An 18,005-nucleotide genomic window follows, 5' to 3' on the forward strand; every position below is an offset into this window, starting at 1 on the left:
AGTCTGACTTTGTCTTAACCAGAATATAGGTGGCAACGCAGGCTCAAGTGGGGCTCTGTTGTGAATTCTCTTTACCACACATTAAATTGTTTGCTGGCTGTATTTAAGGAGTAATTGGTTGGGTCATGCAAGGGCCTGTTTAGGACAGCTTAGTTTCTTTGGAGCCTTTTGTGAGAAATCTTTGGTAAATGTGTTTTGGTAGTCCAGGTGGTCTTATATCAGTGATTTCTCAGTGTGCTCATTGAGTCTTTCAGAGAAGGACAGTATACTGAGATGTGGCTTTTCCTTACAACAGCTGCATGGAATTATCTGTGTACTCAGTAACTCTTTTATTTTGAGTAATTTATACAATTTTTTTCTGGTACAAACATTTAACCGAACTGATCCATTTTTTACTAATTTTCACCTTGAACCCTAGTCAGAAATTCATGTTGCTTTTCCTGTCTCTTAGAGCTACAAGATTGAGACTGTTTTAAATGAAAATTAATGAATCACAGCTACTAAGTCCTTCATTCTTGAGTTCTGTTCTAGTACTTCATTATTTTTTATGTTGTGAGCTTGTTGTTTACCTTCTTGCAAACACACTAGAAGAGAATTCTGCTGCGGGAAGACTCTGAGGTTTTTCCTTAGTGTGTAGATCTAAAAAGAGAAGGGGAGGGTTCTTTTTCTGTAGGGCTTTATCACTTATGAATCCTTCTGTATGTGCTGGTTGTCCTGGAGAAGCACTTTAATGGATCTACTATTCCTTCTCTATTCTGAAAAGTGCTGTTTGTTTCTCAAACTTGATTGCATTGTCTTTTACATGTACATTACCAGCCAAAAAGAACTTCTCCCCATCCCCTTTGAACACTACGACTGATTTTCTCAAGTGTATCATTTTACTTCAGATAGTTTCCCTGACTTTACTTTTGAGCTGTGTTACCTTTTTTCCTGGTTTGTTTAAAGGCTTCTTCTATCTGAGGGCAAGCAGTTGTCTTCTGCCAATGAGCATAAAAACCTTACAAAACTAAGATCAAGAAATAATGAGAGCAAACTGTTTTAGCTAAACATCTGTACAAAAGGGCATACAGGAAAAATGAGCTAGAATATAAGCATAGGTTTTAAAAATAATATATGTATCTTTAAGTCCTTATTTTTCAAATGCCCAGTGTCTTAAAAAAATGATCTATGCTATTTGATCTATGCTAAATGATCTATGAAAATTGAAATTTTCATTACTAGAGAGGCAACCAAGTCTTGCTTCTCTAGTCAGCCTAGCAGTAGAGAAAATGGGTTTGATGCATGGGCTGTTGGTGGATGTGGAGCTGGCTGGATGTCAGCATCTGAAGAGTTGCAGTTAATGGCTCAGTGTCCAAAGTGTGATGCCAGTACATCTGTGTGAGTCAATGGGACATCTGTGTGAGTCAATACACAGCCTCCTGATAGCTGTGTATGTCATAGGTGAAGGAACTACTGTGCCGATCTTTTCTGGGACTGTTTTCAGATTGGCAAGGTGGCTTCTGGAATCCAGACTCATTTCATGTTCACTCACATATCTGTGAATTGCTTTTACTAACTAGTGTTTTGGGCTTTGAGAGTGCTGAGGGAATACCCAAACTGATTCTGCTAAGAGACAGAATGTAAGCAAAATGTTTCTGTAGTTGCACATCATTCGACCAAACAGTAGCCAGGATGAGTGACCCACAGTCTGGTAGTCACCTGTGAGTAACTGGAAACTGAACAGTGAGTTATGAGTATAAAACAGAGAATAAGCTGATTGGAGAATTTGATTTTCTACCTCTTTTTTTCCCTTTCCAGAGTTGGTGATGAAGAGCATTTACATGTCTGCACTCTAGAAGTATATTGCTTTTTGTTGTATAAACGGCACATAAGTAAATCAGAAAATTTTGCAACAGCAATTAGCATTAGTGAAAAGTAGTAACAGTTGTTTTAAAAGTAGATGTCTAGCTGTGAACTGGTTATAATTTCACAGTTTTAATGGAAATCCTTTCAATCTGAGAAGACAGACACATGCTTGGACGAACCAATTTTTTTTTCAGTTTGTCTTTTGACAGCTCTAGGAGGTTTTAGTTAAAACTGGTTTTGACAGGAAAGGATAGGAAAAAAAGCATCTCGTGTTTGCAGAGAAGAAATCCTTGTCTCTTGGAAATTCAAATGTGATGGAAGAATATCTACTTGTTATCTTCAGAGTGATAAATTATTATAAGCAACTGGGGGAGTGTGACCTATATTTAAGATTGTCTAATCCTTTCCTCTGATTGATCCTGTTTACTGTTACATTTTACTTTATTCAATGTAAAAGATTCTGAACTACATTTTCTGATCTAGCAGTTTGCCACAAATTGAGCAAATACTAGGAGGTTAAAGATATTGTTACTGTCTGTGTGGATATTAATCTGGTTCAATATATTGCATTTTCAGGCTGTGTAGCAGGAAAGGAGAGGGATCTTTTGGCTTTGTTTCTGTTTCAATGACCGTTTTACAGAAGAACTCTTAATTCTTCCTGATTTTAGTAAGAAAATAAAAAAATTCTTTATGGATGATCATTCCTATTATCAGGACTCTATTTTTGAACTTCTAAACGTTCTAATGAACTTCTGAACATGCTTCTAAAAGTGTGTTGTAAACAAAAATACAATATAAGTCAAGAATATCCTTAAGTCTGTTTTGGTGTTTTGTATCTGGTCTTTTTATGTATGAAAGTAGCAAATACTAGCCAGTCCTTTCTCTGCTAACACCTAGGGCTGAAGGAGAAAAGAGCGGCATTTTGTTCAAAATTATATATTGTGAATAATCGGAGGTTTTTGAAGCAAGTAAATAGCCTTGGATGAGGGAGTCCAGATTCAGTGTGCAGGAAGGAGTTGTTTCCAATTACCACCTGTTAATCATAGCCATGAATTTAGTTCATGTAAAGTTTCACTATGTAGCAAATTTCTGATGAATAGCTGTCATTCTGGATTGCTTCTGCTAGGAGATGTATGTACTAGTAAAAACAGAGTTAGTAGTCCAGGGAGAACAGTGTTTCAGAACTGCACTACCTGTGCGCTGTGGTCATTTCGGTGGTTAGATATTAATGAAGTCACGAAGCTGTGTTTAAAATTGAGAACCCAACTTGATTTTTGCTTAAGTGTTTGTAATATTTCTGATACATTACTTTTCTGAGTTAATGCAGAGAATGAAGTCTATACTTTTTTCAATTTGTTTGAAGTGGCAAAATTGCTACATTCTCATTCTTACTGAGCTTGATTTTTTTTTCCTAACAGAAAATAAAAAGATTTGATTCAGCAGGTATATGATGATGAATATACTAAATTAAACTTCTGTTAAGCTTCCATAAAGGTACTCAAGTATATTAATGTCTTCTCCCTAGAAAGCTACCCTGTTTGTGTGTTGTAACTTCACCCTGCAACGCCTGCAGTATTTAGTGCTAGTAAAGCTAGGTATATATAGGAACCATTGCAAAGAAAAACCTCCTCTCTTTTAGGCTTTTTGGATCTTATATTTTATTGTATTGAGCTTTTTTATTCTTTCTTAAATGGAAATGTCCTTTCTTGTGTAATAAATAAAATCCAATTAAATTTAAAAATGATATTTTCTTGTGGAAAAATAATGCGTAATTATACTGCTTGCAACTTCAGAATGTATTTATGGTAACTCTTTTTCTTTTTTTTTGTTGGCAGTTGTACTCGCTGAATGATTATAAGCCACCCATTTCTAAAGCTAAAATGACACAGATCACCAAGGCAGCAATCAAGGCTATAAAGGTAAGAAGTCTTTTGACCTCTTTTATGTTTCTTATATATGTCCAAATAATTTCTTTTGAATAATGTAAAGAATTTCCTTCAAAACTTTTCCTCCACCCCTGTTGTGTGTACAATTTCCAAGTTATGATCAAATGTGATAGCGAGGGGATTTTCAGGAGTGCAACAGAAGGCTTAATTTGTGGTGTGACTTTCATTTACTGGTTGTCATATGTGAGAAAGAATTATACCAACTTGACTCTTTATCAGATCTGAAAGACAGGGCTTTTTCCTCAGTTTAAAAAGGAAACACTGACATGCCTGGGAACAGATGAATAAATAGAAAACTACAGTTCACCCTTGCCTCTCCTCTCCCCGCCCCCCTGTAATATATGCATGCCTTTGGATCAATACAGTGTTCATTTTTTCTAAATTCCTTGCATAACCTTTTCCTGGATATTGTTCATAGATTTCAGTTTTCTTGTTGCTTGGGTACAAATAGTTTTTAAATTTTAGCATTAGTACACTCATTAAAGATTATTCCTACCACAAAAGGTAATTGCCAAGCAGCAATGGAGCAGGAGAAAATGTCACTGAAAAATGATAAAGGAAAGAAACATGTCACTAATGTTAACTGTTAAAACAAATGGAAACTCAGTGAAAGCTGGAGAAGTGAAAAAGAAGTTAATATAAAAGAAAAAAGACTGAACTTTTGCTCTTCCTATTTATGTTCCTTTGCTGAGAATGGAGATAAATTTTCAGATAATGAAATCCATATTGGTGTTTTGTGTAATTGGGAGAGAGCAATTTAATGTCAGAAGAGTGAAATTCACGGGTTTCTTTTAAATATGTCTATGTAAGTTAAAACCTGTGTGTTGCATTATAATGAAAATGCTAAAAATTTGTACTGAACATAAACAAGTAGTAAATGATAGTAGATGGTTCTATTAATTAAGCATTTAAATTATACCAAAATATTTTACCATGAACTCAACTCTGAAATCCTGCTTCCGCTCTTACCATTTCAATAACAACGTTTAATTGTGTAGAGTGGTTATTGAGATGATCCAGAGCCGTTGTGATTATATGTGAGATTTTAAAAAAACCTGCACAAATCACAAGCCAACTTTAAAGAAAAAGTACTCAGTATATGTTACAGTCCTCCTACAGTCCTGTTTTTAGGTTATTAAAGTGAACATTTGGAAAATAAATGAAATGCAGAGAAATGATATGTTTAGTAACATTAAGCTAACATCTTCAGTCATGTACAGTGAAATAACCATATGTTTTTGAAGGAACAATTATATTATTCTCCTAGTTCTCACTAAATAAAGGCATATCATTCAAAAAATCCAGTGTAAAAATGTTCAGAAGGCAAGAAAAAGTTATATTAACTCTTTTATATGTTGTTCCAAGGAAGACTGCATACTCAGCTGTAGGTATTGGATTGCTGTTTAATAATCCAAAGATTCCTCCTCTGATTTTGCCATCAAGATATCAATATTCTTGAACAAGTAATTGCATCTTCAAATAACAAGTAATGCATCTTCAGATTTTCTCCTCTGTTGAAGTACTGTTTTATTTTTCAGTTCTACAAGCATGTTGTACAGAGTGTTGAGAAATTCATTCAAAAGGTGAGTCAGTCATGGCTGTTTTGTGTTAACAAAGAAAATGTCCTCATTTTGGATTAGAAAGTATTGGACACAGTTGGGTTTTAGATATCCATATGGATTAATATTTCTAGCACATACTAGTTTATTTCTGGTTTTAGTCACATTGAGGTTCTGCTGGTGATCAGCAGCTGATCCTAGCCCACGATGCAGAAAGACAGTTACTTTGTTCTCAGTTTATTCTTTGATCTGAATCACTGTGAGTACTGTTTTAAGACTACTGTATGTATTCATTTAATGTTAAAAGAGTCTGTCAGTGTAGCCCATGTGAACAGCTAACAGCAAAACAATTGATAGTGGTTTGGCTGGTGACAGTTGCTTTTGATTTTCTGCCGGGTTTTTCCATTGATTTTAAAGCTGAAGGGAAGATGACCGTTTACCCTCATCCTTTTTTATAGCAGAAGATGTAGCCTTTCAGTTGGTGGTTCCTGCTAGTAATTTAAAATAAAAAATATTTATATGGCTAGACTAGAATTACTTTTTGGGAAGATGGTAGTATTAATGTAAGGGTTCTGAATAACAGAGAATTTTATAGCACTTTCTTTTCTTGCAGCAGTTAATTATTCTTGGTTGTAAAACTGCATTTCGTTTCCAGTTGGAAATGCATGGATTCCAATTTGTGAACCTTCCCTGCTTGTCTGCATTGTACTTGGTTGTTCAGTTGGTCATTTTGGTACTGAATTTGTTCTCTTTTTGTAAATAGGTATAAATTATTATCAAATTGCCTTTTTGTTTTGACAAACAAACTAGAGAAGTTAGGCTGTTAGTGCTGTAACGTTGGATGCAATTTTCCTTCTGTTATCCTTTTTATAAAGCAGTCTAGATTACTGTGTCTCAATAACCTGTCTTTCTCATTAACTTTTATTCCTTGGTTCCCAGTTAATTCTGCAGTGCCCTTGGGCAGTGGCTGGACAGTGTAAACAGGTTTCTGCTTCAGCCTGGTGTTTTTAACTGTCTCAGAACCATTCATGAGTGAATGACTTAGGTACTAGTGCATCAATCCTATGTGGAAAAGGTGTCATATGTATGTTTCAAGGCAATAGTAAAGACTAGTAGTATACCAACACTGCTGCTTTTTTGTCAAGCACTTGTCTTTTGTGGCATTGCCTCTGACTTCTTCCACCTCTGAGAGAAGGGATTAATATCCTCTGATCCCTGTTTAATGCTACAGATGAACACATAAGGGGGAGAGCAGGTATACTTCTTATCCATCTCTGATCAGGAGCACTTTGCAGTTTCACATTCTAAAATTAGTTCAGAATTGTCTGAATTCCGGATACTGCTTTTTAGTTGTGGTGGCTCTGACTGGCGATTCAGTATTCAAAGGCATGAGGGAAGTTTTACCCCTGAATGAAAGAGTGGCACTTTGTCAGGAATGGGACTATTTTTTTGTGACCATTCGATGAGCTGCTGAGAGTATGAGTTATCTTTACACATTTGCCTTCAGTGTCCAGTACTACTCAGTGAGGGAGTTCTGCACTATTCATTGGTGGTTAGAGAAGGCAAATATATGTTCTTATTGATTACCTTGTTAATGATCACTCTGGATTAGATGATTCTCTTTGGTGGTCTTGATGAGGGTTTTTTCAGTATTTCATGAACAATTTAGTGAAACGTGGAACTTACTAGTAACATTAAATAATAACTTCTTACTTAAGTAGAATGAGAGATGAACAGATGAAAGCCGATTTGATATGTAAGGACTTAAATTGTGTGTTTGGAAGATAATAGCATTATTTTTTTTGAAAGTGGTCACTTCAAGTTAAAGCTCAACAAGACTGAATTTTCCATTCAGATCTGCCATAGACCTGTCCAGAGTGATGTCAGTGCCAATTATTTTACTGTTGATTCTTTACAGCTCCAGTATTTTCTTTCTTCAGAATTAATCTCGTGAGGTTACTGAAACTTCAGTTGAAATAATGCGCATGACATTCTTCATTTTGTGACACTTAACTCACTGGTCTATTGAGTTATATTTAAAAAGGGTGTGTGGTTTGTGTGTTCAGCTTTTTAATAGCTAGATTTTAAAAAGTTAAATTTTTTAGTGGTAGGAAATTGGTTTTACACCATTTACATATCTGCATATCGATGTGATAATTTGAACATTAAAGATTAGATATTTTTGAGAGTTTCGTTTTCCAGGACAATTTATTAAGTAGAGAACATTTTAGTAATAATTAGACCCATTTAAAAATTAGAGAGGATTGTTCGTATTTACTCTACCATTAATGGGTTCTGTTATTTTTCACATACGTTTATTTTACATTATCATTCTTTATAGTGCAAACCAGAATACAAGGTGCCTGGTCTGTATGTCATTGACTCCATTGTGAGACAGTCCCGGCATCAGTTTGGACAAGAAAAGGATGTATTCGCTCCAAGATTCAGCAATAACATCATCAGCACTTTCCAGAACTTGTACCGGTGTCCTGGTGATGACAAGGTAAACCACTTCCAGATTTTTCTAATTAGAACAATCTTTAGTGTGTTACCTATAAAGATTTTGATCTCACTTTCCGCTTGCTGGAGGGGACCTAATTAGAGACATGCACATGTAAATGTGTTTCTTAATTTTGCTTATCTGAGTGTAGGAATTGGGGGAGACACGTCCAGTGAGATTAAGTAGACTTTTGGAAAGGTGATCTTTCCTTTGATTCTGTGATCGACCAACAACTAAATAAGGTGTAACTTGAATAGTTTGACCCAATAATTCAACTGTTCCCAATCACAGTAGTCAAGATAGCTACCAAACTCTGTTTCTAAAAGATTGACTAGGGGTGGCACAGTGCAGGCAGTTTAACTTACTTCATATTTGTCACTCATCTTACACTAGCTAGTGTTTCTTCTTACTGAATAACTGCAAAAAGATGGGGACTGCTGAGGGCATTGTCTTCACAGAAATTTGTGTAATAGAGTCATTAAGTGAAGTTGAAACTGAGGCAGGATGCTACAGGAAGAGAAAGGTTATTTTTCGAATAGTTGCATGAATTCATGCTGTATTTTTCAAAAAAAGATCTGAAAACCCAAAGTATCCGTGCAAGGTGATTAAGGAAAATTCAGCCATTATGGTGTCTTAGTATTCCTGCCTTTCTAGAGTAGTTAGGACCTCTGCAGGAAAATGTGTTGGGATCTGCAAATTTTACTTGACTGAAAAAGCTCTGCTAAGGATGTCTGTCTTCTGCAGCTGAGTTCTGAGGTGTTACTGAAAAGGTTATTTAAGTTGAATGGCATTTTCCTAGTCTAGTTTTAGGTTATCTGTGTGATTAATTCATGCTGCTTCAATTTCATGGTGTTTTATGTATATATAGGCATGACAGTTAACTTATATATTTATTCATTTAGTTGTCTTTCTTGAACAGTATTAGTGTGTTTTGTATAATAATTTAGCTTGCTACTTTGGGAGATATGCTAGCACAGAAATAGCCTGACTTATTGAAGAAGGAGAGATTGGAACAAGGGTGGGCGCAAGTACTCAGTCTGTGTCTGATTTCAAAAAATATATAGTAAATTTATTGTAGGGTAAGAAATAGCACCACGTATCCTGTGATATTTCAATGCATGACAATTAATGTATTGTATTAGAGGTGTTTAATGTGAAGAGGGATAGTAAAACATGATCTGTTTACGGTCCACAAAAGTCCTGTCAAGTTCATTTCTAGGATATTTTTCACCTCAGTTAAGGGAAAATGTGTTTTGCAATATGAAGTCTTGCTGCTGTGCTACATGTGGATTCAGTATTACAGGAAGGTCTTTCTCCTGAGAAAGCAGTTACCCTATATGTCACCCAGCAAAATGTGCTGTCAGAGACCAAGATACATACCTGGTTTATATTGACGTTTATACCTGGTGTATATATATATACACCCGGTGATTTTGATGTTTAATCTGATTAAAAGGCATAATGGAGATACACAACAGCTCTCTTTATATGAGCAAATGTGGAATTTGTTTTTAAATGAAGCAGAAGTGCAGTAATATTTCATTTAAAGTAGCAACAAAACCACCCTACTGATTCCTTTGTCTGGCCCAGAGAAAGTGCAAGGGGGAGACAGATATGGAGGCCCAGAAAGATTTTTATACTTCTGTTCTGGATAGAAGATGTAAGTTAGAGCCTCTGATGGACTTGTCAAGGACTGCTTATAGAACAGACTTTCAAAGAAGGAAGGCTCACGTACGGTAATACTGAGTGGAAGCCTTCAGAGATTTGTTTAAGGGAAATCTAAGTTACATCTTCCATGTAGTGAAAATTCAGCACTTCTCTATTACAGTTAGGTATCCTCCTGGAGTTTGGGGCAAACAGACTTTCTTCTTTGGTTCAGACGCTGTGGTTAAGTACTCCGTGTTCCTGTTTTATGGAACTCAGGTAATTAAACCATCTTTGTGACAGCAAACACCAGATCCTATGAAGAATTTCCTGCTCTTTATAATACAACTGACTTTATTTCCCCTCAAAATAAAGCAAAATCTTGCCTTTGATAGGAGTGAAACTTAAAAAAGAGAACATTTGTAAGCAGATCAAAACAGTGATCTGTTTATGATGTAATAGAATGCATCTATTGTTATAGTAATAGAAAGAAATAGAAATCCAAGCTGAACAATGAGTTATAGCTAGCGGAATTGTATGAAGTCTTAATTTTGATTTATTTTTTCCTTCCCCATGATCCACATTTTTAACTATTACTGTGTATTTTCAGCAGGCAAGAAATTGTGTTCCAGTTTGAACTTTTAAATTCCTCACTTCATCAAGGGACCTTGCAAAATATTAGTCTGCTTTTCTAATAAAAATATTTAGCAATCTTACTAGTATATGCCCATTTTTCAGTGGCTATAAATGATTTGGGTTCACAGGTAGATCAGAATTGCATTCATATATGTTAACTATAAAAATTTAGGAGACTAATAATTCACTATTTTAATTATTTGTAATACTTTAAAATGCTTTCTTAAAATCATTTTCCTTCCATATCGACTAACAAGAGTAAAGGTACAAAAGAGCCAGATACCATTGTTTTCGTTTGAGAGATTTCATTTTCGGTTGAGAGAATGTTGTCACTATGTGTGTACTGGGTCTTCACAGTTGCCTAGGGTCAGCCTCTGGTTTGTAGTTGAGACATCTTTGGTGTGACCCAGTCTAAGTGTTCTTACAGTTCTTACTGTTTGCAAACCTAAAGGCGCTTCGATCTAGACAGGCTGACATTGCCAGTTAAGAATTCCAGAATCTATAACAAGACAAAAGATAAACATGATTCAGGTCTGTTGTTATCTTTTCTTCATTTTAGAGTAAAATTGTTAGAGTGCTAAATTTATGGCAGAAGAATAATGTGTTCAAGAGTGAAATTATTCAGCCTCTCTTGGATATGGCAGCAGGAATTCCTCCTCCCGTTGTGACCCCTGTCTTGCCCAGCACTACAGCTGCTATGAGCAACAATACACCAGGTAAACAAAAACAGATTGATGTCATACTTTGAATCCAAACACTTCTGTCAGCTTTGGTATGTTGACTGTTAATGTGCTGAATTATCTCACTGATTTCCTTTAGATAAATCAAATGAATGCTAGAAAGAAGTCTGCTAAAGCCACCATCAGGGAAATGGGGAAACATTATTATAAATGCAGACTTGGATCATTTTGTGCTCCAAGCACCTTTCTTACTTATGTATGTAGATGGCAGGGAAATGGATTTTCAACTTTTTCACTTTGTGGAGATTTTTTCGTTCAAGGTTGAGATGTACGGGAAATTGTCCATATAGGAATTGAGTTTTGGCACCTGCTCTGGACCTGCTTTGTAACCCACCTTTTGCTGATCCCATGTTGAAAAGCAGTGAGGTGGACAAATCCAACTTAGTTTTCATGGGAAAAGTAAATATGTGAAAGTTTCAACTATTGGATTGCCTTACTGCATCTTCTAGCTCAGTATTTTTTATTTTGATTAGTTTGACTATGTTAAATTGTTGAAATCGTAGGACTACTGTAATGTTTCCTTAAATTCTGATGCAAATTGACTTTTAAAACAGTAATCTAGTCATATTTAGCATCATCAGCATATCTCTACTTTTGAGCTAGAAGCGCAAAAGTATTTGCAGGGATGGAGGATTCTTCTGCATTATGGCATGAAACTAATTATCAGATTACTGATTTTGTCTCAGTGTTTCTCTTGAGAAAAAAGAATAAAATGAGCAATCCTCATGAATCTATCCAGCTGTTTTAGGTTGAAATTCTTAGTAGAATCCTTAAGGCTCCCCCTGTGGTTAAAGTGTGAATCCAGTAAGATTCGGACTAGCAGACAAGGTTGCTAACAATTACCTTTTGGTATATAAAATTTCCACTAAACATTCTGGAATAGTGTGTGAAACATTTTTACTTGGCCTTCATCGGTGTTTTTGTTAGTAGTCCCAATAGGTCAGTAGTGGAAAGAGCTGTGAACTGCACTAGCACAGACTAATTCTGCTACTCGAAGAATGTTGATGTGATTGTGTTATTTTTGTGAGCTCTATATGTATGTGAGAAAAATAGTTTCAATTGATGTTTTTCTTCTCTAACACTATTTTTAAGTCTGTATGTAAAAATATTTTGACATACTGGATTTTTTTTTTTTTAGGAACACCTGTGACTCCAGTTACTCCAGCCAACGTGGCGCAGAGTTTACCTGATCCTTGGGTATCTCAGATTGCTAACACAGATACCCTTGCCGCAGTTGCACAAATTTTACAGAGTCCTCAAGGCCAACAGGTAACTGTTTTGTAGACTGTTACACTATAGACTCTGTGATACCTTGTGTCTTTAAAGTACACTTAAGAAATGCTTTCAGGAGTATCTCTTAGTTTTGTGTCCAGTATTCATATGAACTATGCCTTTGTTCATCACAAAAAAGTTCCTGGTCAACTAAAACTTTTTGTTACCTTTGGTAACCAACCCTGTTTGTTCCTTAAAAGTATCGCAGCAGATGACTTTTGCTAAGATGGTCTGTAATACATACTTGTTTATATAGTATTGCAGATGGCTAAATCAAGAGCAACATTAAGATTTCATGGATATAGGTATAAAATGGAATGTAAGTTAAAGGATATTAACTGCTGAATGCTCCAAGAAGAGCTAAACATTGTACAAAATTATATAATGCAAATTAATTCATTCAGGAAATGTATGCTTTGTTGATTCATTTTTTATCTTTCTATCAGCTAAACATTTTTTTAACTGCAAAACAGTTTTTGTTTTGCAGCATTCAAAGATAAGGTCTTGGAATTTACTGTGTTTCTCAGTATTTAAATGCTGTTTCTAAACTCCAAAAAATTGTCTTGATGTCCAGCATCGCAAGGACTGCTTGTCCTCTTAACCCGCAGTTATATAAGTTTAGCACACACAATTGACTTTCTGTAAAAATGTAGACCATAATTTTTCAGTCTATGCTAGAGCTATGGTACTCGCATAACTTGACCATTATGATTTTTATGTGGACTGAGGAATGGGTTGTTTTACTTGCTGGGTTACTAAACAAAAATCCCATGCATACGAAGGAGAAGCAGTCACCAGTGAACTGGTGCTGACAATAACAACTTAGTGGATGTATTTTATAGTATTCAGCTAAGCAGAGTTGTCTGTAATTGTTCATAAGTCAGTTGTTCATAAGTCAAGTGGAGGGAGTATTTTCACCTGATTTCACTGAAAGAAATTGATGAGTCACTGAAAAGCAGAGCAAAATGAGTTTTTGGGATAATCTGTGAAATGTGGAGGAAATATAGTGGAATAGCTCATAAACAAGGAAGGGATGTGAAATGAGAATGGGAAATACATGGAAAGTCAGTAAGGTAATTTTAAAGATTATACCCTAGAGAATATTCATAAAAAAGAGAAGACTATGAAGCAAGATAAAAAAATGAAGATGAGAAGGGAATTAGGGTTTTAAAGACAGCAGATCACAAAGAAATAACATTTGGATATTTATCTTAAAGTAGTCTTAAGCAGAAATGTGGAGACAGACTGGGTACACAATAAATATGTACATGAAGATGTCTAGGATTAGTAGAGGAACTATGACATTTGCTTCCATCCTGCCCATCTCTTTTCTTCCTGTTCTCTAAGACACTCTGTCTGCCACAGCTTCCCCCTGCTCCCCAGCTTCAAAGACTTTGATTTAATCTTACTATTGTGTTTTATGGGTGAGGATGCATGCAGGTAAATTGAGCGTCTAGGCATAGGAGAGGGCAGACTAAGAAAGATGTGACCAACGAGAATGTGAAAACAGCAAGAATGGTGACCACCCAGGATTTTTCCACTCTAGGGCTTCCATTTCTCCTTCTTCAGTTTGATTCCTTCGTACTTGGAGCAATGTACAAGGTGAACCAGCTGTATTTGCTCATCTCATGTGGATCAGCCAAGATGGGAGGGGGAACTCTTCAGCTTTACCTATTGCAGTAATCAATGAAAACTCTTGCTGAGGTAGAACAACAACTGAAGCATTTTCAGAGGCTCTGCTGTATAAGGGATCTGTATAACTGTTTTTAAAAGAATAGGAAGAATTACTTCACATTATCAGAAGGTAACTCTAAAACAACCTTGAAAGAGGGTCACATATTTTTGATGCATTATGGAAAAGAAGTTCAACCTAATCAGTTTATGCAGTTTCTAGTGAGGCCTAGTAAGAAGGGAGGGATTGAACCCTGCAAGAGTTCAGTGGAGAACCCTATAAGGAGTTGCAATATGAATGTAAGGGTTATTAGGGACTAATGTCAGCATAGTTTGAACTAGCTGGATTTGTTCAACCTTTTTTCCACAAATAACTTAAGATAAGGCTTCAGGGATTTACCGCACGGAACATCAAAGGACTGCTTCCTGTAGTTCCACAGTGCTTTAGGAGAGCTTTTTTCCATAGAGTTTGTATTTTTTTCTTAAGGTAAATGTGTACATTTTTATGGAAGCATCCCTATTCAACAGACAAATTGATCTGCACATGAAAAAGCCTTTATTTCCTCATTGGGATAACTTCTCCAAAAGATTAGCTACAGATAGGAATTTGTAGTAAGAAAATGAAGATACACCAGGTAATTGGATCGTACATTTGCTTTTTATGTTTTGTTAACATAGCAAGGAAATTGCATCCTATGAACCCAGATCTGAGTTTCAGCATGAGATTTCACTTGTGACTAATCCGGAGATACCAGTGCAAGTTCTTCCTGTAGGCAGGTTACATCAGCTTAAAGTGGAGCTTGCCACAGTGCAGTTATTTTTTCTATACAAATGTCGTTACAACGTACAGAGTTTCCTAATATAGGTGGGCCCTTAGGAAGCTGGAGTAGGCTAACAGATATTTTTCAGGTCAGAAGGAATCAAACTGGAGAAACAGAAGAGGGGGAACCCTAGAAAGCAGGAAATCCTGAGTGGTGACTGGTCATCATGCAACCTGTCAGAGCAAGTTAGGAGGAAGACGCATCTGCATGTCTTATCAACCCCAGAAAACAAATTAGCCAGTAAGTGGGAAAAAATTTGCTGTAAAAGAAAACAAATTAGACTAAATAATGGCCATAGGTTAGATGCTACTGCATTCCTGAGGTTTGTTTTACTAATTGGAAGGGGAAAAGTCTATTGTTTCTTTCTCTGCTTAAAAAAAAAAAATCTTGTTCAGTGTGTTTGTTATCTTTTCTCTTTTAGCTTCAGCAGTTGATACAGACACTGCAGATACAGCAGCAGAAACCTCAACCATCGCTACTTCAAGCCCTGGATGCTGGTCTTGTCGTCCAGTTACAGGCCCTCACAGCACAACTTACAGCTGCAGCTGCTGCTGCTAACACACTTAATCCACTGGATCAGAGTGTCTCTTTTAATAAGGTAGAAGTAAAATAGTAGAAATTTCAAGAAGTATTTATTAATAAAGTATACGTAAGTGAAAAGTTCTTTTGGATTTTATTGTTTGATTTCAGGGATTTTAAAAATACATTAATATATTATAAAGTTATAAAACTATTTTAAAAATACAAAACATGTCTAGACAGAGTAGTGTAAATTAAAATATTTTTATATGAGTTTAGGGCTAAATGCACTTCACAGAATATCTGGAGTTGAAAGGGACCCATAAGAGTCATCGAATATGGTAATGGATTTGATTGAGCAAAATTAAACTGTTGTTACATACTTTTCCTCAGCCTTTGTCACACAGCAGTGAGAATTGTTTCTTACAAGGTAATAAAAGGGTAATATGCAGAAATTAATATACACTGTTTTCTCAGAAGAGTAAAGTGATTGGATTTGTAATTTTCTAACATTGTAAATTAAATGCCAAGAAAACTTCTATCTTAGCCACAAAGTGATGTAAGTGAATAAATAAGTCCATGACTATAGTTAAGACTAGTCTTGCGACACTTTTTAAAGGATGTCAGAACATGAAACAAACCCAAACAAAGCAAGCCTGTAGGTAAAGAAACTTTGTGTTGCAAAAAACAACAACAAAACCCCAAAACAAACTACAAGCAAACCGCAGAAACAGAATGCTGGAATTTAAGAAAACTAATATAATTGAATGCCAGGTAGCAATTAACCATGCAGGCAATTACAGTCATAGTAGTATAATACCAGCAAAATAAAAAAAGAAGAAATTCTACTCAAAGATTAATAAATAAATAAACCCGGTTCTATTATCTTTGGAAGAAACAGTTTGCAAGATAAACCTACAGATAATCTTGGTAGGATTGTCCTGGAGTGAATAAATAATAAGAATAAGGAAGTTGGAAAAGCAAAAAACCTTTTTTTTTCTTAACTCAGATAGTCTCCTTTTCAGGAAATTAGCTGCTCAGACTGACAAGTACTCAGTTTAAAGATTTAGGACAATTTATCTTATGTTTAAGAGTTGTCATTGCTAATGAGAGTAATGCAGCTGTAAAAATAAGTCAGGAAGAAAATGGCCTGTACTCATCCTATATAACAGCTGTAACCATCAAGTAGGGTATAATCCCAGGGAATTTAATGCATCAGTTAATAGGGACTGCCATATAAAAAGTAATTAAGAATGTGGTATTATTCCTCAGACTTCAATTCCAGCATTTACATGAATAGGTATACTTGTACATGTGGCTGTCTTGAATATTGGACAGCTTAACTGAAGCAAATTGAAAGAATTCACATTCTGATGAGATGTTTATATACAGCCATAAAAAAGCAGCTTTTATGAGAAATAAAGAGTAAATATTTAAATCCAGAGGAAATTGTGAAGCATAGTTTTCATTCCGTGATATAACGTTGGTGAATTGGATAACAAGTATAAATAGCGCAGGAGGATACTTCTGATGACTGCGTAAGTATCCATCTTTTTAAAAGAAATCCCTATTTTTAATACATTTGGCAGTCCTTTCAATCCTTTGTTTTCAAGCTCTTTAGTCTATAGCATCTTGTGGTAATAAGTTGTGCACATTATTATGTGTTGTGTGAAAAATTCTTTTGGCAACATCAGAAGTGCCTGTTTTCTGAACTTGCTGCATAACCATATCCTTGCGTTATGGGAAAGAAAGATTTTTGATCAACATTTCCTATGCATTTGTGCTGTTCCTTTTATTTTAATTTCCAAAGAGAATATCCTGATTCTTAAGAAGAATTTTGTTTCTTTTTGAACAAGAACCTTTTTCCATGTCTTTAATAATTTTTATAGCTTTTTCTGAATATACTTTCCTCTTAGCTAATTAAGGTAACATTCATTAAGTTTTGTACCACGTGTGTGTGGTACATTAAACTTGGATCCAATATTTAATTTGGTTTAATTACCATTACTTTATTTTAGAGAGTATTCGTTTACAAACCATGTAAAAATTAAGGTTTTTCAGTTCAGATTTTTCCTTTCAATATGTTACTTAAAACAAACGCAAGCAAAAGTCATGGTACACGTTTACGTGTTTTGGCTGGAAGTTCTTTGGTTTTCTCTGGCCTCAGTTAATCTAAATGCTTCTTTTGCATATCATGAACTATTGACTACTTTCCATTTATTTCTTTTCTCAGATGTATAAATAGTACATATTCTGGTTTTTTCCTTTTTACTTTGTCATGATGGAAGATACATGATGATTAATAATATTTTAAGTTCAAGACTGATTGTTTTTCTAAAGCACGGGTTTTTTTTAGAGCAGCAGCATTTTGTAGGTGCTTCACTGGAAAATATTCCAACTATACAAACAAGGCAGTCACTTTGTTTTAAATGGATTAGATATATATGGTGAAAGTTGTTCTGGATTTTAGCATCCCATCTCACATAAGCTTGATGGTCTGTGTTTCTGCTGTGTTTTCTCAGAGGCATATTCAGTCCTGCTTTCATAAACACTAGATTATTACATTGGGAAAAGTAGTTTTAAAAACTCTTGATTGATCAGTCTTCAGGTTAGCTTATGCTCTGCTCTTCTTGCTGGACTCCATTACTTGAGAGTAAGTAGAGCATCTTGAGAAAGAAAATGGTCTATGGGATCATCATGACTTGTTGCTGAAGCCGTTTTTTGCCTTGGTATTTCAAAGTAACTGTCCTATGTTCTCATCCTGTTGTTTTTTTCTTCTAAAATTAAGGTTTGAGAAGAAGTCATGGTGGGTTTGTAGTATTGTATTAGCTCTGCTTTTCAGAAGACTTCCA

The 18,005-nt window shown here is 35.4% G+C and overlaps 1 protein-coding gene across 4 annotated transcripts in view; it reads left to right on the top strand.

Annotated features, from left to right (window-relative positions):
- The first annotated feature begins 3,683 nt into the window (after positions 1 to 3,683).
- Positions 3,684 to 18,005, top strand: part of SCAF8 (SR-related CTD associated factor 8) — a 67,023-nt gene continuing 52,701 nt past the window's right edge. For 2 of the 4 annotated variants that reach the window (XM_018077896.1, XM_018077898.1), the window contains exons 1-6: positions 3,685 to 3,764; positions 5,330 to 5,374; positions 7,692 to 7,853; positions 10,690 to 10,846; positions 12,009 to 12,139; positions 15,056 to 15,232. In XM_018077896.1, the coding sequence (XP_017933385.1) occupies positions 3,726 to 3,764; positions 5,330 to 5,374; positions 7,692 to 7,853; positions 10,690 to 10,846; positions 12,009 to 12,139; positions 15,056 to 15,232 (711 nt within the window). In that variant the 5' untranslated portion in view covers positions 3,685 to 3,725. Of the gene's footprint in view, positions 3,765 to 5,329; positions 5,375 to 7,691; positions 7,854 to 10,689; positions 10,847 to 12,008; positions 12,140 to 14,761; positions 14,875 to 15,055; positions 15,233 to 18,005 lie in introns of those variants that run through there. The other 2 variants (XM_018077899.1, XM_018077900.1) reach the window with 2 other exon arrangements.

The sequence above is a fragment of the Manacus vitellinus genome, unplaced genomic scaffold (assembly GCF_001715985.3).
Source record: "Manacus vitellinus isolate BGI_N305 unplaced genomic scaffold, ASM171598v3 scaffold_4_pilon, whole genome shotgun sequence".
Lineage (NCBI taxonomy): Eukaryota > Metazoa > Chordata > Aves > Passeriformes > Pipridae > Manacus > Manacus vitellinus.